Genomic DNA, 21,076 nt, shown 5'->3' on the forward strand with positions numbered 1-21,076 from the left:
TGACTGCTTCCCAAGAGCTGTTTGCATATTCACACTGAACTGACAATTGCTCCTAAAGACAGCCAGCTATTTTATGCAATATGAAGGGACCTTTGTTATAATAGACACTAATAAAAACCTGGTAAAAATAAAACAAAAACTGAAAACAAAGGTTCCTAGCTATATGGTTATACACTTAAGTCAGTCAGTCTGAACAGAATTCTATTTCCTATTTATATTGTATGAAACATAGAGACATAGAAATGACGGCAGAAGAAGACCAACGGTCCATCCAGTCTGCCCAGCAAGCTTTCACACTTATTCTTCATACGTATCTGTTGCCCTTGTCCCTTTTAAGTAACTTTTTGGTTCTATTTCCCTTCCAAACTGTTGCTACTTATTCATGTCTATGTGGCATTCATACTGAGTTTTGCTATTCTGCTTCAGAAAAGTGTACTTGTAAACTGTAATCTGAACCTTATTATAAGCGAGTGCTAGAATTCCTGCATGCTTGCAAACAGCAATTGTACCGGATCGATTGCGGAAATGCACTCCTGTGCATTAGTTCAGAAGCTGCAGCCGAATCTCATGTTAAAGGGAAAGGAAGACCCCCCCGGGTGGAAGGGTTACGTCAAGCCCGGCTCAGCTCCTTTTAGGAGGGAACCCGCCCGGGGCAGTCTAGGTTGACAGATGAGATCAGCGTGGTTACAAAGCAAGTCGCAGAGCAAGGCTGCAAACATCAGCTATTTCCTGTAAAGGTGGGGCGAAGGGTTTTTTTTTTTTTACCTGCGGAGCAGGGAAGAGTAGAGCGCTGGATCCGCCCAGATCTCGGGCCTGGGGTGCAGTTCTCTCCAGGAAGAGAAAGTCCGAGCAGCAGCGGTGGCGGAGGAGGAGGAGGAGCCGGGGGCACTTGCTCTATCGCCTGGGAAATCACAGCAGAAGAAGTTTCGCCTCTAAGTTTCCCCACTTTTGGCACGTGGAGGAGGAGGGAGGTCCGGAGCGGCAGAGAGATGTGCGGGGCCGGTGGCACGGGGGGGCGGCTGCTGCTGCTGCTGCTGTCCCTGCTGGGCGGGCTCCTCTCGGCCGGGCCACGGGCAGGTAAGAGCCGAGCACGGCGCAGCTCAAGGCACCCGTGAAGGGGGGGGGGGAGGCTCGGGGTTTCTCTACCATTGCCTGCAACCCCGGCCCCTTTGCCAGCCGGGGAGGCCGAGCTTCCCTGCGGGATGGAGGGAAAGGCGCTGTGGCTTGGTGGGGGTGAACCCGTGTCAGGGAGGTCACGCAGCTCCTCTCGCTCGCTCTCTCTCTGCCCCGCGGTCGGGGCCTGCGCTCCTCTCCCGCTCAGTTCCTGCTGCTGCTGTTTCGGGGGTCTCCCTCCCTGGTGGGGGGTGCAGAGTGAGGGTGCGCTCTCTCTTCCCTGGACACTGGCTTGTGGTGTTTGCCAGCTGTAACTGCTTCTCCTGGAGGAGCAAGGCGAGTTTAGGAAGCGCCTTTCCTCTAAACGGCTTCCCTAGGTGTTTTACGCGTTCATCCCTGAGGGAGGGAGGGAAGGCTCGGCTCACCCGCATCCTCTTTGTAAACTCTGGGGTCTGTGGTGCAGCGCATTTGAACTCTTCCCCCCCCCCCCCCCTTGAAGGGCCCTCTCACAAGCCTCCAACGAGTGTGGGGAATCTTACCTTTTATGTATTTGTGTGCTTTTATATTCCGAAGTTTGGAACAATCCTCCACCCCGGTTTACAGATGTAACAACCTATTACAGTAAACCGAAACAGGAGGTTTGGAACAATGGTAACAGATACATATAATAGCACTATAAGGTTTGGTATTGATAACCTTTCCTAATTAACATCTTACATGGGAATAGTCTCTTGTCGTAACAGATAATTTGAACGTCATAGTAGATCATTTTGAACATTACATAAGGTTTTGTATTTAATGTTTTTAAGTGCTAAAAGTGGAATGTGAAGTTATTGGATGGGTCTGGGGGATATGGGGGGGGGGGGGGGGGGGGTTGTAGGAGACAAGTGGCAGAGTGAAGGGGAGTAGGAGTTTATTAATGTTGGCGCTCTGTCACTTCATATTATCTGCTCTGTCTTTAAGGATCGCTCCTTTGGACTGTTGAGTCTCTCACTGGAGCCCGCACACACACCTGGAAGCCATGTGTGGCAGAGTGACTCAGTCAGCATAGGAGTGTGATAATAGGTAGCATCAGCCAGCCTGAAGTGCTGGTGATTTTTTGAAAGGACAAATTACTGCTCAGTTTGCCTCTTCCATTACCCTTTTTTCCCCTCCTAGCTGCTCTATCCCCCCCACTACCCCCCCCCCCCCCCTTTTTTTTAAAGCAAACTAGCTAGTCCCCCCCCCCCCCCCCCCCAGCATCTGCTTTCCTCCAGGCAGAGCCATAGCGTGCCCAAGACTGTGGCGCCACTACCATGTTCCAACGAGAGCAGTGTGACTGGCGGGTCCTCAACAAGAGGAAAAAGCAGCAGGGCCCTGTCAAAAGTGCAGCCATGCTGCTTTTCCATTTAATAAGGGCACAGTTACCTTGCCATGGATTTTGGAGGGACCATGCTGCTTCAGAGGAGAAGGAGGAGCGGGCCATGCCAGAAGTAGTCCAGTGCTACAACTGGCTCGGCCCCCTGGCTGGAGGTCATTCCCTTGGCCAGGGGGGCTGAAGGAGACTAATGCTGCCTGCTGCATCAAGGAGGAAGTGAGAGAGAGCATGTGTTTCAGGGAGTGAGAGGGAGCAAGTGTGTGTGTGCGCAACTACCACAGTTACTCTTTGCCTGCTAATCAACCACAATTTTAGAGCATCTGGAAATCAGAAGTTCCAAGGTATGGATAACAAAGAATGTTTTTAAATCCTTATTTTAATTACTGATTGTTATTTGATGTAAAATGTCAGTTTTGAAATATTGATGTTTGGAAGATTTTTATATGTTCTATTTATTGTTTTGAATTCTTTTTATTGATATGGTTTTAGTACTTTTGTTTTATGAGGAATGGTAATGTTTCTGTTTTTTACATTTTAGCAGTACATGCAGAATTTGGCTTGTTGCGGGTCACAGTTTGTACATTTCTATTTTATACTGTATGATCTCTCTTATTCGGTACTTGAGGGTCTATCTATGTTTTGTATGTGTGACTGAAGTGAGTTATTCCATTAGTGTGTAGTTTCTATGCAAGGATCTATAGCAATTTGGCTTCTTCTGTTTTCCTAATAGGGGGTGTATTACTAGTTTAGGTCTGGTGTAATATTGGTAGTATTAACTTTCATAGGTAGGGTTGTTGCTGTTTGAGTGCTGGCAGTTAGTTCTGCTTTTTTTTTATATAGAAATTATTTTTTTCTCGTAGCTCTCTGAGGGCCATGCCCAAGATGCATTACAGTAGTCCTAATACCATATAAGTTCCAAGTGTCTCTTGCTTTTTTTGCAGGGTTTTCTGGTTGGCATCCCAGCAGTGCATATAAATATAATATACATATTGTAGGTGATATCTTACCTCAGAAGACTGTGCTTTGAATGTTTTTTCTTTCATGTACAATCTGTTATAAATGCATAATTTTTAATTGGGTGTGATGGGGTGGGGGTGTGAGGAGTTTTCCTAGGGCCTCTAAAACTCTTGCACTGGCTGTGGGCTTTGCTGTACAAACATTTAACAGAATTTCCCAACTGGTGGTGTCATGTGTTGTGTAATGGGTGAGGGCGCAGTTTTTCACTTGGCCATAGGTGCCAAATTGTCTGCAGCCTGGAACTGCTCACCAGCTGAATTTCTTCCCTGCTGCTCCAAGGAAAATCAAGGGAAGTCCTCCATTTTTTTTTTTCTGGGACACCTTTTGGGCAGCAGGGACAGCTGGGGGAGAGGCAACCACAGAAAGGTTCTCTCCCTCCTCCCCCCCCCCCCCCCCACTAACTGTTTTCTCCTGTTCTTGGAGTAGATTGAGCCTCCCCTCCCCCACCTGTTTTATTCATTCCCTCCCCAAGTCCCCTTCCTCTGTTTTCCACACCACTTTCCTAGCCCCAAAACAAGTTTTTTTTCTTTTTCCCTCTTTTCCAGCCAGAACATTTTGTTTCTTCCTCTTCGGTCCTAATGTGTGTGTGTGTGTTTGTACATTTCCTGACAGGTGACCTGCCTAACCCTTTTCTCCCTTAGAGCTGAATTAAAGCTCATATAAGCTTTATCTTTCACCCATCTCCCCCCTATAAATCGCCTTGCTCAAAGCTAAGCAAGCTTTTCCCCTGTGCAGATTAAACACAGGAGGCTTGTGTGTGTGTTCTTCCCTCTTAGCTTGAAACTTAAGGGAAGCTCAGCAGCAAGTCCTTTTCCAACTGCCCCCCCCCAAGCATTGCCTTTCTGTCAGGCCAATTCAGTAAACTGCGCGGGAGAGCCGGCGCTCTGAGGCAACACCCCCTCTCCCAACGTGCACCCAGGCCTCTCTCCTGGGCGTGCGATTCAGTATCGAAATGAGGGCCCGCGCTAGGGACACTAGCGCGTCCCTAGCGCCTCCTTATTGGCGGAAGCGGCGGCTGTCAGCGGGTTTGACAGCCGACGCTTAATTTTATCGGCGTCTGTTGTCTAACCCGCTGACAGCCACGGGTTCAGAAAACGGACGCCGGCAAAATTGAGCATCCATTTTCCAACCTGCGGGCAGTTTTATTTTTTATTTTTTTATTTTGGGGTCCTCCAACTTAATATCGCTATGATATTAAGTCGGAGTGTGTACAGAAAAGCAGTTTTTTCTGCTTTTCTGTACACTTTCCCGGTGCCGGCCGAAATTAACTCCTTCCTTTGGCAGGAGTTAATGTGCGGCTTGGCTGCACATTTTACTTTCTGTATCGAGCATGGCTAATAGGCTCATCAACATGCATTTGCGCGTCCAAAGGGGGGCTAATGGTGCACTTGGCCTGAATTGGCCCCTGTGTGACTCAAATCAGGGTTTCCCGACCTTTTTGCAGACCAAGGCACATTTTATATAAACAGAAGATTTGTGGCTCTCCAGACCTCCACCCCCGCTCCTCGTCTTTCCCCTCCACACAACACACACACACCTCATTGGCCCCAGCACATTTATTATTAATAAAAAAAAAACCAATAATGTACTCTATTTTTTTACTGCGTATTTATTAAGTTTGCTTAAATTGTGGCCCTCAGTTCCATTGCCCCATTCCATTCCAACATGGATGGAAAAGGAGAAGAGTATGATGGAGCTGAAGAGCAAGGGGAAGTCTATGATGGGGCAATGGACCTAAGGGCAAGAGAAGAGCTCTGTAGATTGGGTTTGGTGGAGGGGAGGCAGAGAGAGAGAGGAAGGATTTCATGCCATACAGGTACACTGCAGAGACTTAACAGTTTCCTTACTTTCTCATGTTCTGTTTAATAGCATTCACTTTTGTGCAGGTTTGAGCTGCATTGTGTGCTGCCTTGCTCTTGGCCTCCTCCAGTTGCCACCAGCAGCAGGGCCGGTGCAAGGGTTTGTAGCGCCTAGGCAGACCAATGTAACTGCCCCCCCCCCCCCACCCTGAGTTGAAAGTGCCTCTCTTACAGAGGTAGATGTATAGTCAGATTCTCCCTCTTACAGTTCTCTCTCTCTCTTCTCTCTCAGGAAACATAGACTTTTTCCCCTCTTTATTTGCAAGTCCCTGACTACTGCAAGCTAAACCAGGTTTCTTAGCTTCCTTCTTGTTCTTCCCTCACCACCAGTCTCCCCCCCCCCCCCCCCCCACACACACACACACACAACAATTTTGTTCCCTGCCCACTTTCTGGAAATTTAAATATATATATAGGGTGCTGAACCTTGCAGTTTGTTCAGCAAGATGCCATGCAAGAACAAAAAAGATAGCTTCCCTATTACCCTAATAAAGGAGGTATTAAGGGCCACAGTGTACATTGTACAGATCCCAGCAGCCTCAGTCGGTGGCCTGGCCATGGCGAGGCCATACATACAGCTACTCCCTGCCCCAACCACCCAGTACGCCACTACAGTGCTGACAGATGACACAAAAACCATAGCCGTGGCTCCAGCCACCCTAAAACCAATTAAGCTTTTCCCTAACACAGACAGTACAACAGTGCAGACCTGGTGCAAAAGGTCCCCAATAGCGCCTTAGTCGCTCCCCATAAAACCCTGCTCTCCTGACAAACGGGCCGATACAGTAAGGAGCGGTAGGAAGAGCTGTGTTAGTGCCGGGCGCACCCGCGTTTGCCGCACGCACAGTCCTGCTCACCTACCGCTCGATACTGTATTTAAATAGCTTGCAAATGCAAGCCGCGTCCAAGAAGCGTCTGTGAAGCGTTAGGCCCGCGCAACCCATTTACTGTATAGGCGCTTAATACAGCGCCTATACAGTATCCTGGGTGCGCTGGTACCTGTCATTTCAGATGTCATGTTGTCGCTTCGGGAGGAGGGGATTTTAGGTTTTTAGGTTTCCTTTTGGGGGAAAGTTTGCCGTGTTACCCTTACCCCTGCCTCTAACGTAGTGGATCTCCTGCAGGAGTCTTACGGAGTACCCTCCCCTCCAAGGAAAGAAGAATACACAGCTCCTGCAGAGACTATCCCTGCAGCCGTTGGTGTTCAAGGTGCTGATAGTCAGAGCCATTCTCTGTCAAGACTGGTTTGCTGCAATGCTGGAGTCTCTCAAGAGAGTCTCCAGTTGCAGATAGAACTTTGGTCTCTCCTCGCGTCCTTAAAGCCTGCTGGTCCTTTGGTCTCTCCTCGCGTCCTTAAAGCCTTCTGGTCCTTTGTTTCTGAGGCGGTAAATTAGCAGGTTAAACGCGCGGCAAAACTGCAGGTTAAAAAAGCGATAGTCGGGGCGCGCGTTACTGGATGGGAGGGAATAGCTAATTTGATCGTTTACATCTAATATACATGCCATGGGCAGAAGGGGTTACCCGGTGATTTAAAGAGGCGGTAAGAATGGGTTAAAGGGGATAGTGTATCGCAGGTTGGACTAACACGGCCAAAAAGTGAGTAGAAAGCGGGTTAGAAGCAGGGTAACCGCTGCAGCACTTTACTGTATTGACCTGAAAGTTTGTCTGTCTCCAGGGAGCACCAAATATAGGATCACGCCCACAAACGCTGCTTTGATTAAACCCCCAGTACCACATTACTGCAGTCACAGGGGGTAATCCAGCTTACACCTCCAACACAGGCATCAACTGCCCAAACAAGCCTTCCATCGGAGCTAAATACCAATCCTTCGCTGGGAGGGACCCCTGGTGACCCACCCACCCAAACAGGCCCATGAGCCTGGGGGAGAATAAAGACACCCTAATCTCAGCCATTCATGGAGGGACAGCATTGATTCGGTAACCATAGGCCATCCTGAGCAGGAGTGCCCCAACAGCTGATTCCCTGGGAGGAACAGTTATGAAGCACACACTGGGAGGAACAGCTTGACCACACTCACTCCGGGAGGGACGGTCACAAACATCGCCGTGGGTGGAAAGGCAATTGCCCCTTACTGCCTCAGGAGGGAATAATACCTCAGTAGGTGCCATCCCAGGAGAGGATGTGCTATTCATGACCACAATGAGCATGGTCCCAGCACCGGACCAGATGCTCGCTCAGTTCATCACCTCCTCTCCCTTGAGTGGGACCCATTCTTTTGAAACAACCCCCCAAGCAACTGCCCTAATGAAAGCATCGAGAGACAGCATTTTGAATGCAGCCAGAGTCCTGCCTATAGTAGGAGGAGGCAAAAGGAAGGAAAATCTAGAAAATCCTCTTGGTACCACCCCGCGGAATAAGTCTTTCTCTCCACGTATTGACCCAATACATCCTGCCCTGGCCCCACCTAAACTGACTTATGCATCAGTGGCAGTTGGCGGCATTTCAAACTTAACTATTACGCCTTCACCAGTCAGGGCCGCCACCACCAGTCCTTGTCTAGGAATTGAGCGAAGACATGAGGTTCGTTGCCCCTCGTCACTAGAAGAAGACCCGCAAGACTGTCTCTACCATGGCGGAGCTGGTAGGGCCGAGAAATGTCCTTGCTTGCGACATAATGTATGGCAAGGCGGTGCTCTTCCTTGCAAATCTAGCTGGTACCCACCAAGCACTGGAAAAGGCTGGTGGCGAAGGGAGTTTTATCACCCGCCCCCTCCCCCCCCGGAACCTTTGGATGAACTGTGGACAAAGTGAATCCTTTTGGCAGAGCCCTTAAGTTTTGTGGGAGAATTTAGGGCACAGGGGGAGGAATGGTCGACCACAGAAGCTTTAGAGTGTATGGTATGTAACAGATCACATTATGTACCATACGTTATACTTTGAGGCTCATGTTGTTATTTTATAAAATAATAAAAACAAATTTACCATAAAATCACCTGTTGCAGCGCTCCTGATGGGCCGTGGAGACATTAATTTATGCCGTGTAGAGTTGTACAGGAGGGAGGTGCTGATCAAGTTACTGAGAGACCAAGAGGAAGCTCGGGATGGTTTGTCTTCTCCTATGAAGGCTACAGGACAGGAGCGGCAAGGTGCTACATATGAAATGGAGTAGAGCACATTCTTAAAGTGGTGCCCCCTGGCCAAGAATAACACCAAGGGTGTTCCTACCATGGCTGCAATGCCGCACACCTTAGCCATGATAAACCCCTTGGCACCTCAAACACAAGCCTCAGCCCCTCCAGGTGTGGTCTAGAAGAGAGTGCTACTGCACAGAAAACTGCGGATGAGGAGAAGGACTCTAACCCCACCACCACCACCCAAGAAACTCCAGCCCTTGGGCACCCGCAGCAAAAAAGAAGGAAAGCCACCCCTACATGTGCTGCCGTAACAGAGAGAAGGAGAAGGCCTGCCCCTCTCATTCTGGACAAAGCCCTCAGTCGAAAAGTTGGGGTTTCAAACAGTAGACCCCACAAGCCAAGATGGGAAGGCCAAGAAGCCTGAGGGGGAAAAAAACAAAAAGGCAAACTATTGAAAGCCCCTGCTAAGGGGAACAACCCTCCCCCTGACTCAGAAACTCCCCTAATTGACAAACCAGGGGAAAACACTCCAATGGAGAACTCCCCCCATCAGCAATGGGACACCGGCTGCAGAAGCAACGTCACTGCCCAGAGAAACACAGACTGTCCTGGGAATGCAAGGGGAGGGATGGGGTATCGTCGGGGGATAGAAAACCAGAAGATGGGGAAATTCCTGCCAAAAGACACAAAAAGACTCTGATGGCGAGGAATCCCACTGGTGAAAAAGTCTCCTGCTCCCAATTCTTCCACCCCCCAAGAAAGCCAGCCATGGCAAGAAGCAAAGGAAGGAGACGGCTATGGCCAAAGTGCCAAAGAAGAGTAGGAGACAAGACCCCCATCACACTAGACAAATTGTGGGTAAGAGTGCACCAATACTATTCCATCCACATTCACAGGGATCAATCGCATTGAGTGGGATGCCCCATTGTCCCCAGTGTGGGGTGACCAAGTGCCCTCAACCATAGATTTTGGGGTCCTCATGTCCCACCATAAATGCCCCCCATCATAGCCCTCGAGGGCTCCCTCTGTCCTCCACGTCTTTCCACCACCAGCCGCAGAGCAAGTTCTTATTGTCGCAGTTGGAGAAGTGAAGGGAATCCCCTTTGGGGCGGTATCCGGTAAAGGCGGATAATCTGGTCTCATTCCGGGGTTTATCCCTGGAGTCCCTAGCCCTAGCGAGGGGGTGGGGGATCCAGCTCAGCTGGAAGGGAAGGGTGATGTGGAGGCTGGGAAGATAATGCCCGACCCGGAGTTAGTTGCCCAGATCTTCCTTCAGACAGTTACGACGGCCTCCAGTGTAAATCAGAGGAGCCGCCGGTTGAACTATTAACTAAGCTATTCCTGGGATGAGGGCAAGCGGAAAGCGACTGCAGGGCACTAAATAGGGAATCTGAACCCACAGAGGGTAGATCTTCCCAAGGTGCTCCCGGGAGGAGGGGGGGTTTCTCAGTTCTGGACACCTCATGGGGAGCCACAGACACTCTGATCTCACACCCTCGTACAACCCTTTGTGACCTGGATCTTTTTTTGTGGGAGCACATGGGGCAGAGCAATAGAGTGGACAAGGCTCTGAAGAGGAGGCCCAACCTAAAGCAGCTACTCGCTACCACAAAAACCCTGTTGGATCATCTCAAACAAAGGACCAGAAGGCTTTAAGGACGCGAGGAGAGACCAAAGGACCAGCAGGCTTTAAGGACGCGAGGAGAGACCAAAGTTCTATCTGCAACTGGAGACTCTCTTGAGAGACTCCAGCATTGCAGCAAACCAGTCTTGACAGAGAATGGCTCTGACTATCAGCACCTTGAACACCAACGGCTGCAGGGATAGTCTCTGCAGGAGCTGTGTATTCTTCTTTCCTTGGAGGGGAGGGTACTCCGTAAGACTCCTGCAGGAGATCCACTCCAGACAGCGAAGCCAGCTGGCTCCAGGAGTGGCACAGCAGAATGTTTTTCAGGCACTTCGGATGTGCCAGGGAAGTGGTGACTGTGCTTGCGGAGTCCCTGCAGGCCGACATGCTGGGAGTCCAATCTATCATGCCAGGCTAGATGCTACACTTGTGGATCTCGGTCGGGGACTGCATGATCAATGTGATCAATATGTACACCCCCGGACCAGGGTTGTACCAGGTTGGTATTTTCGCCGGTTGTGAGCCCTATTGCAAATCTTGGATGCAACGGAGGAGGTGGTGCTCGGGGGTGACTTTAACTGCACCCTTGAGAGCCTCGACCGTAGTGGTTGAGAGTATCTTGCTGCCTCCGCTGCAGGCTTGGGGAGACGACTGCTTGCTTCTCCCTGGCTGATGTCTGGTGGCTGCATCACCTGGCTGATTCCACCTCTGGCATCTTTATCCGGGTGCTGGAGGGACAAATCAGCTGCTGTCGGACCTGACCGGCTCTGGTCACGGGCTTCTTAATATCATGGACACTTTCGAGTGCCACTTAGGTGGCTTCAGCCTTCTTGGATCACCATCTGGTGTCATTGAAGGTGAGGCTCGACTCAACCAGGCCTCGAGCCATCCACCCCAACATCTCTACTGGAGGAGGAGGAGGATCTCATGGAGGCGGGCCAGGAGTTCTGGGTGGATTGGTGCACCTTTGAGGTAGACTTTGCCTCACAAAGCCAGTGGTGGGATGTGGGAAAAATCATCTCAAATGGCTCTGTCAGGATTATGCCAAGGGCATTAACAGAGAGCGAAGTCGAGAAGTCAAGCGCTTACAGGGGGAGGTGTTGGATCTTGAAGTGGAACGTTCTGATGTTACGGATTAGGCTGTGCGAGACGACTGCATGGAGAAGAAGCTCACCCTCCATCACCTCGAGGAGCGGCGAGGCTGGGGGGTGCCTTCATGAGGTCGGCGGATCCAGTGCCTTCGGGTGACTTGTGAACCAAAGGCTCACTTTCAGTCAAAAGTCACAGGTCAGAAAGGGAATAGCTTGGATCACAAAGAATCTTCTGCTTACTTCCTCACCTGATGTACCAAGCAGAGCTCAGCTGACTCATGTAAAAATCCCAGCTGAAGCAAGCTGAGCAAATGTTCACAATCTCCGGCCGACCTGGAACCTTTTTTCATTTGGGTTTCTGATCTCCCTGTCCTTTGGAGGATCTATTGGACCTCCCCGGGGTGGGGGCTGCCTCACAGCTAGTTTACTCCTGTCTGTCAGTGCGTATGCCCCCGTCTGTTTTAGACAGCTGTCTGTGATTGGTCCAGCAGGAGCCAGCCCAGATTGGCCGAGGCATTTCTCACCTTCCTCTGGCTGTGCTCCTCGCTGGTACATTGTCGTCGGTGACGATAATTACACCTGTGCTCTTGAACCTCTGCACCAGCTTTTGATATCCTTGTATCCTACCCTTGCCATATTTATGTTTTTGTTTGCCTTGATTTCCTGGTTCCTAAACGTGGCTTGATCTTGAACTTTGCTTCCTGCTTGTAAACTTGTACTAAGATACTGTTCCTGAATGAACTAGCCTTTTACAGTAGAGATTCTCCAACCAGTGTGTCGCCAAGCATTGGCAGGTGTGTAGTGGCTTCCCGGTATTCCACTGCCGTGATTGTGCTTCCCTCCCACTCCTTATTGCAGTGAGATGCAGGTATTCCCCCACTAACTCTGTGCTGTTCCGTCTGGGCAGGAACGACAGCAGTGTTAGTGGAAGCTGATAACCTCAGCAGCATGGTCCTTTCTTCTTCCTGCCCCCATGGCTCGGAACAGGAAGTGATGTACAGTGGGGTGCACGGGAAGAAGAGCAGACCATGCTGCATAAAGTTCCGGCAGCAAACACAGGCCTGGACCAAAATGAAGCGCATCCCGCGATCAGCGATGGGAGAAAGAACAGAGTTAGCCCCCCACAGCTGATGGGATTCTTCGTTCTCGGGCTGCAAGGGCTGGAGGAGGAGGCTACTACAGCTGCCATTTGTGCTGGGGGGGGGGTGTGTGTGTGTCATGAGTGAGCCGGGGGGGGGAGAGTTTGTATGTAAGAGCATGTTTGTGCGTGTGTGATTGAGGGAGAGACTGGTCAGAGAGATGACTGGTGTGGGTGTGTGTGAGGGAGGCAGACCCTGGACAGGGAGGTGCCTGGTGTGTGAGGGGGAGAGAAAGAGACTGGAAAAGGATGAGACTGGTTGAGGAGGTCACTGGAGTGTAAGAGACAGAGACTGGTCATGGGGTCTATTTAGAGTGTGTGTGTGTGTGACTGGTTATGGGCCCAAAGGAAGAGGACCCTGAGGACAGAGCTTCAGCAGCCCTTGCTGCTCCTGGTGAGTGCTATTGGCCTGCAAGGGAAAGGAGTAGGAGAGTTGTTGGAGAGGGTAAGTAAAGGTGGCTTTTTAAGTTTATTTTTCTTGATTGATTGCCATTTTAATTATTGGGTATTATGTGATGCATCTGCTGTTTTAAAATATTTTATTGGTATTTGGGCAATTTTTAATTATTTTTATGATCCTGTCAGGATCTATAGCAGCTTGACTTCTTCTGTTTTCCTATTAGGAGGTGTATTGGTGTTTAGGGCCTTATGTAATATTTGTAGTGTTGCCTTTTCATAGGTAGGGTTGTAACTGTTTGAGTGTGTTCCATAATGCAGGTGTAACTTTGTGCGGGTTAGTTTGTGTGCATTATTGCAGATCCTGTGTTAGGTGCTATATTTCTCTTTCCATTTCTCTAGGTTTGCACTGCATGCAGAGTGGCTTTTTTTGGTTTCCATTTCAGTTTCTGTCTCCATATTTATAATGTATGGTCTTTTTGTACTTGGTGAAGGTTGGTTCAGTGTGTGTGTGACTGAGGTGAGATATTTTACTAGCATGTAGGCATTTGTATCAATTTTATTTGTTGTGTTTCTCAATAGGACATGCATTGATGGTAAATTACTGTCTTTTTATCAGAAAGGCTGTTGCACCTGGTAGTAAAGGGAATTTGTTTTGCTTTTACTGAGATGTCACTAGAACCAGAATATCTATTCTGTATGATGAGTTCTATGGGTACTGCCCTAGTTCTGCTCTGCACCCATTGTCAGGGGTAGAGGGGGTTTCTGTGGGTGCAGAGTGTATGTTTACATTTAGCCCCATGACGGTCACATGCTCAGTGGGTTACGCATGTGAGAACCATCCGTCAGGTGTGTCCCGGCTGAAAAAAGATTGAGAACCACTGCTTTACAGAATCCTGAAACCTGGATTCTTGCTTGTGGCAACTGGCTCTGAGCTAGCAGTAAATTCTCGAGCAGCCACCAATCATGGTAGCTGCTCACATCTCACTCAGTGATCCCCCTTTTCCTCTCCCCACTCCGGCAACAAACTCCTATTAGATTATCAGCTGACCTTTCAAGGAAAAATGACCATAAAATGCAAAAATGGCTGGCCTCATCTGAATCAGTTCACCCAACCTTACTCTTGTAAAATTGTGCTGGAATTATGATCTAAGTAGATCTAATTTACATGTTCATGAAACTATATTAAGGTTAAAATGTGAGTGAAATTTGTCCCAACAAGTATATTTATATTTAAAAAAAAAATTTTTTTTGACACATACATTTTTGTTAAAACTAATAGTGTCAATGTTGCTAAAATTAGTTCCTCATTTGGAGAGACACTACTACTTCATTCTGATAACTTGACTTCTGCTTATTTCGACTGCTAATTTCTATAGTGCTACTATAGAAACGTGCTTAACAAATAGACAGAAAACAGTTTCTGTTCTGAGGAGTTTACAGTCTAATCTATACCCACAGACAAAAGAAGTAGATAGTTTCAGGAAATGCATTTATTACAATGAACCTGCTTAAAATCAACAAGGCTATGGTCGGGAAGAGCCAGAGAGGGAGCACGATGCATCAACTCAGGGAACGTTTTCTGGGCATATAGTGCAGCGAGACAGACAGGGCAGAGCTGGGAATTGGCCATGGAGGAGAAGGGCACAGCTAAAAGCAGCTTGCCTGATGAGTGGAGCTCATGAGGAGGGTTGTAGAAGAAGAGGAGCTGCAGAGTGAAGGCATTTGCGAGTGAGTAGGAGAAGCTTGAAGTGGACGGCAGCCAAAGTATGTGACTTAAGAATATCATAACGAATTGGAGGGACAGAATTTGAGCAGCTGAGCTTGGAGTAGATGGTAATGGAGAGGGATGGTTCAGTGGGTGACCTGTGAGGAGCAGGTTGCAGTCATCTAAATGGGAAGTGATGAAAGCATGCAGAAAGGTTTTCATAGTACATAAAAAAAAAAAAGGAGGGGTGGATTTTGGCCAATGTAAGAGACAAAATGACACATTTTTAGAATTATTTTTGGAATGTGTTCAGAGAAGGAGAGAAGAGTCAGACAACCTTCAGTTGTGTGGGCTGATGGGACTGGGATGATGATCCTTTTCTTTCTTTGGATAAAATTAAGGGCTAAGGAGGGACTTGGAAAGAAGAAGAAGTTTGAGATGGTAGTGGGGCATCCAGCGGCAGTGTTGGACAAACCTGAGATTTAGGAGTGGAGGAAATTCGGGGTGCAGAGAAGTAGATCTGGGAACAATCATTTGTAAAGAGGAATGACTGTAGAGAGAGAAAGAGAGTCTGCCCAAGACAGCCCTGAGGCTCACTGACTAAAATGGGGATAGTGATGGAGGATTGACCAAAACAGGGGTTCTTAACCCAGTTCACATTTATATGTATGCCGTCTTTGTATGCAAATCTTTCTTATTCGTATTCATTGGGGCAGGACTTCCCAAACTGTTCACCATTTTAGCACTTTTAAAATTTACAAGACCCTAGATGACCACCAAAAGAAATCAGCAGGGGTGCAGACCTCCTCCAACAATCACTCAGAGTAGTTGTTGGACTGCATTCCCTTCCCACATTCAGCTGATTCTTTAGTCATTCCTCCTCTAACCCCTTCAAAGTCAGTCCTGACACATCCTCTCCCACCTGATCCCCTCCCCCCTTTCCAAAACCCCCTGCCAGCAAATCCAGTCCTCAAAACCCTTTACTGCAGCTGATCCCTCCATCCAAACATCCCCTGGCCAAGGTCAGGGGCAACATTTTCTTTTGTGCCCTGAGCCAACTATGGATGACAATTGGTGGGAAGAGAGGGCAGGTTGAGCACGGGGGGGGAAAAACCATTTTTTTCTTGGGTAGATTTAATGGTGGATGAGTAGAGAGAAGCGAGGCAATCTCCACCAGGCCATGCACACTTAGTTACCCTTCCCCTTATAGCTAGTCCTGAGCCTGAATGTGATTTGCAAGCAGCAGTGACATTGTTAGTTAAAGTTTGGCATGGGACAGGTGAGCCAGGGCAAGGATTTAGAGGTCCTACAGCGGCCCTTGACCCCTGCTCGCACAGGGTTTCCTGTTAGCACAGAAACTCAGATGAAGGCTGGATCTCTGCAGGCCTGGAGTGCTTGCTGGCTCACAGACTTCATAATGACTTTCATTGCCAATGTTGCTGCTGCTGGCACCTGAAGAGTGCTGCTGTTTTTTAGGCACTTGTGATCCCAGCGGAAGAGTGGTAGGGCTAAGGGAAGGGAGAGGAATGAAGTGGGGTAGAGATGGAAGAGGTCTGCATGTGAACTCACTATTAATCTTGTGAACCTTGTCATGGGACAAATCAGACATAGTCTTAGTAGAAAGCAAAGAGTTTGGGCAAACAGTGAGAGCAAACTCTAAGAAGACAATTTGGACCAGGATAATAGGGCTCCTTATATTAGGCTCTCAATTGCGACACACCCAATATTTGTCCAATGGGAGCCTGCAGAATGTGCTGCCATTTTTAAAAGCATGATTTGAAATGTTTCTAAACCCAAGAGGTATGTCCTCCGTCTTTTTTAAAGTTGCTTTACTGAGTGAATGATAATTACTGGTAGATGATTTGAGAAACAGTGCTACCATCTGGTTCTGTCTGGAGCCCACGGAGGGCAGGAGATGGTGGATTATTGCTTACAGCATAAATATAGTTTGGATACCAAGTTTTATACTAAATTCTAGAAATTGGATCTTTGCATGCACCTCCTTGATTTTATATGATTAAATAGATGCCTTCTTGTAAGGGGTCACCAAAATGTCCCTTATTAATGACAAGTGTCTTCACAAACACTCAATGTATGGAGTCAGAGAGAGTAGGCGTATACACTGTTTCCATTGATGCTCCCAAGTGGGAAGTGTCTTACAGGGGTTGTGTTTAATAAAATTCATGAGCCCACTTTGGCTTGTGTTCCATTCCTTCAGTCTCCTGTCCTGACAGGGTGGCTAGGACCTAAGGGTGGAGTTCCCAGGTCCTAGGACTTGGGAGATTTTCTTGGGATCTATGGAAGATCTTGGGAATGGAAAGGACCAAGAGGTGATGTAAAGGAAGAGGGTGTTAATCCCATACTTCTAATACAGAATATGGAGTGGCTTTCTGGTTAGAGCCAGCCAGAGGCCTGCCAGACTGGGAAATATTACCTGCAGAATTGCTGTTGAAGGAAATTGTCAACAGAGACTCATCTGAAATCATATCTGAAGGAATTTCTAGTTTTCTACTGCATTCGGTTTGCAGGTACCATTCAGGCAGAGTGCCCAGGAAGGGTCCCATTTAGGGGTATCTACTTCCAGAGAATGCAGATTTACCAGTTACTGAATCCGATTCCTTGGATTTTCATTTAGATAATGAAGTGCACTATTCGAAAGGCTATCTATTGTGAATTATCATCTGCAATCAGGTTAACTAGTGTGAGGCTTTATTTTTGAACAGCCCCAGCTCAGTGTGGGTGGGTGGGTGTTTGTTTGTTTTTTGTCTTGTTTCTTACTAAGACTTGGCAGATCTGCAGCCTAAAGTCCTTGAAAGACTTTACCTTTATTTTGTCCCACTATCAGGAAAAGAAGCTAGGGGCATGGCTCAGACCATGGGCTCAGCACTTCCAGGTAAGCCCTGCTAACTGGTGGAATGGGGATACAGTCTGCATGAACTACTGTAAACCTGTAAATAAGTGTCAGCAGCTCCCCCTCAAGCCTAGGGAATCTCAGTGTTAGGAAAGTAGCTTTAGCACGAAGGATAAATAATTATCCCTTTTATATACTGTACCTTATATTACCTGCTTGTAGTTTTCCATTCCATTGTTGTATTTTTTTTATCTGCCTTAATCTGGAATCACATGACTAGGTTGTGTCACTGCTTTGTCTGTGATAGGTTCATGCTGTATCAAGTCTAGGTTGTGAAAGAAACTGTTCGTACTACAAACATTTTTTGTCAATCTCCCATGAAGAAAAAAAAATCCTTGGTTTGAAATGCATTGGAGGGCTTAGTGGGGGATATCTTGGATTCCTATACTGTTGGTCAACTGGTCCAAGCTTTTGTTTTCGTGTTTCACTGCTGTTTATCAGAGCCTTTTGATTTCAGTAGTCCTGTAAGGCACTTTTAGTTCAGCATTATCATCCATACGGTATTTATATGCTTCTACAGCACTTCTAAACAAAGTGCATTACAAAGCACACAAGGGCCAATGTACTAAGATATATTTTTTTTTGCTAATGTGCTGAAAAAATTAACTTTTGATACAGTAAACTAATGGGATGGCAAATGATTGAGCATTAGAACAGCGTGCTAAAACAAAAATGTGCATACAGACCTGGGTTAAACTGCAATCAGCCTTCAACTAGAGTTGTATGCAAAAAACAAGCTTCTGCACACAAAAACATGATTTATGCTTATAAATCTTTTTTTTTTTAAATTTTTTTTTTTAATATATATAAACACATGAGTTAGGAGCATAAAGGTTGTGCAATGTGCATGCAAAATCCAGTCCAGGGCTATACTAGGGGAATAGCAATATGGATAACACTAGCCCCAGAAATGTGAGTTAACGTTACTCCACCTTTTGACAGGGGAGTTAAATTTCCAGGGTCAGAAAAAGTTTAGCCTACACACCTCTCTGCACTAGGGATTATTAGCAAATTCCTTGATTAATATGGGTTTCTACATGGAGGAGTGTGAATTTTGTGCATACATTTTTACTCATATTTGTGGGTACATACTAAAAATGTGTGCTCAGCATAGCGCATCTTATGACATCTGCCCCACAGTTATTGCCAAACAGATCACTACTTCTCCAATCTAGATCTCAATGTAATACAGGCGCAACTCAGCAGAATAGACAATTGTGTGCAAACTGTACTTCTGATTGCGGAGAGTTCTCCATACAAAAAAGATGTGAGCTCAACACTGTGCATGCAAATTGGTGCCCTTGCATGGAATCCCATGCTAATAAAAGCCTTAGCTATTTCCGGGCCTGGATTTGTCAGGCCCACTAAGCCTGTGCCTAGGCAGCAAAACTCAGAATTTCTGCCTTCCTGCTGTACTGAATCTCACTCAGAAGAGAACAGTTCTCTGCAGCAATTGACACTGCTGGCAGATGAGCCAAGTTGCCCAGGGCACTCATTGCACTGAAATGTAGAATAATTTGCAAAAAAAATTGTTGTTTTGAAAAATAAATGGCAGAATTTTTTTTTGTGCAGAATTCCCCCAGGAGTAATATATGCCTTCTCCAGGGGACCAAACTCTCTACAAAAGAAGAACACCATAACTAACATTTGTTTTTCATTTCTATCTCTTTTTCCACATTATACTCAACTACCACCATAGTACATACCTTCTTATGGCCAAACTTGGCTCCACACCACAGCTCACAACATGGCGATGAACGCTTACGTTTATCCGCTCAACCGGAAGTGCATTTTCCAAGGCAAAGCTTAGATTCTCCAAGAACCAATCAAACTCAATTGTACACACCCTCCATACAAACAGATCAATCCACCACTTCATTTCATTCTCCAAGATGGACCCCCCCCCCCCCCCCCCCCCCTTCAACCAATCAAACACAATCTGCACACTGTACATAAAAACAGATCAATCCACTTCTTTGTTAAGTCTTCAGGATGGACTGTGCTTAGTTTAAAAGATCCAACGTTGTTCACTTTGTAATAATCGTGAGTTGACATCACCTTCTCTGGAATCACAACACATCACCTCCAATACTGTACAAAACATATCCTCAAACTGATGACCGATTTCTAAGCAATGCTGTACTAAAGGTGCCTCCATCTTCTTACATTTCAAGGCACTCTTATGTTCTATCAGTCGCTTTTTGAGTTTCCTCATAGTTTTTCCTGTGTACAGTTAATTTACATGGATACCATATTACTACACCAGCTTACTTGATAAGCATGTCGTTCTCATCCTTGGTCTATACCCCCGTAGTTTCTGTAAAGGCAAATCAATGTTAGAATGTGCTTGCGTACACACAGAACACAAGTTGCATGGAAAAGGTCCTGCTTGCTCAACAACAGACACAGTCTCCCCTTTGTAGCATGAATGCAGCATTCGATTCTTTATATTGTTGCCCCTTCAAAATGCCATCACCGGTTCCTCTTTGAATATCGGATATAGCTGTAACATATGCCAATGTCTCCTAATGCTTTTAGCTACATCATAAATAGAAGTAGAATATGGCAATACACAGTCAAACACTGCAAACTCTTTTTTGATGCATTATTTAACAAAAGATCCCTGTCATTCCAACGTGCTCTTTTCATCGCTCTTTTTACTATCCTTAATGGTTAACCTCTGTATAAATCTTGAGCACATCTCCAGTGCCCTCTTCATACTCATGTGTAGTAGAACACAATGCCTCAACTGTAAAAACTGTCCAAACCGGATATTATCTCTTAAATTCTGAGGATGACAGCTAGCATAGTTCAACAAGGTGTTAACGATCTGTTAGTTTCTGATAAATTGTGAAGAAAAAATGATTTTCACATATAGAAATTTTAATGTCCAAAAGGACACTACAGTATCCCCAAAAAGATATGGAAATTGAAGACAAGGGTCCCTGAATTTAATCATTCCATAAATTGCTCAAACAATTCTCTTCCTCCAGTCCACAAAATGATGCTATCATCAATGAATCTCTGCCAGCAGACTATATATTGTGTATATGGTGAGTTCTGTACCCAGTTTTGTTCAAACTGCCTGACATACAGACTCGCCACCCTCTGCCATTGTGGCACCCACGGCAGTTCCACCTACTTGCTGGTAAAATACTTCAAAACAAGAAAGTGTTTTCTTTTAAAGCCAAAGTGGCTAAATCCACCACAAATTGCACTGGAATCCTTGGATTGATACCTCCAGAAGTCAAAGCTTCCTGAATGACCTCCAGTGCTGCATCCTGTGGTATATTCGTGTAAAGGGATCCAATGTCTATTGTCACTACTAAGACACCCTTTGTATTGGAACATTAATATCCTGCAAAATTTTTATCAAATCACTGGAGTCCCGAACATATGACGGCAAGCAATGAACCAAAGGCTTTAAAAAAAACAATCCACAAATTGAGACAATGGTTCAAAAAGAGATCCTTTGGCTGATGATATTGGTCGCCCCGGAGGGTGTTCTAAATTCTTATGTATCTTAGGTAAATGATGATAAAACACAGGGACTGATGGATGATTTACTAACAAAAACTGATGCTCTTTCTCCATGATCCAGCCACTTTTTAAAGCTTTATCCAGCAGCTGATCCACTCAATTTTTGAATACAGGAGTAGGATCTTCTTTTAATTACGTGAAAATTTATTATATGACAATTGTCTTAGGGCCTCTTCTCTATAGAATGATTTGACCATCATCACTACTGCCCCTCCCTGTCAAC

General features: G+C 46.7%; 1 protein-coding gene across 2 annotated transcripts in view; it reads left to right on the forward strand.

Moving 5' to 3' along the window:
• CDCP1 (CUB domain containing protein 1) overlaps positions 1-21,076 on the forward strand; it is a 257,865-nt gene that overhangs the window by 122,544 nt on the left and 114,245 nt on the right. The window contains exon 1 of one of the 2 annotated variants that reach the window (XM_029589602.1): positions 797-1,077. The exons of the other annotated variant lie outside the window; for it this stretch is intronic. Within the exon in view, the coding sequence (XP_029445462.1) occupies positions 990-1,077 (88 nt within the window). The 5' untranslated portion in view covers positions 797-989. Of the gene's footprint in view, positions 1-796; positions 1,078-21,076 lie in introns of those variants that run through there. 2 annotated transcript variants of the gene reach the window in all.

This window comes from Rhinatrema bivittatum, chromosome 2 (genome assembly GCF_901001135.1).
Source record: "Rhinatrema bivittatum chromosome 2, aRhiBiv1.1, whole genome shotgun sequence".
Lineage (NCBI taxonomy): Eukaryota > Metazoa > Chordata > Amphibia > Gymnophiona > Rhinatrematidae > Rhinatrema > Rhinatrema bivittatum.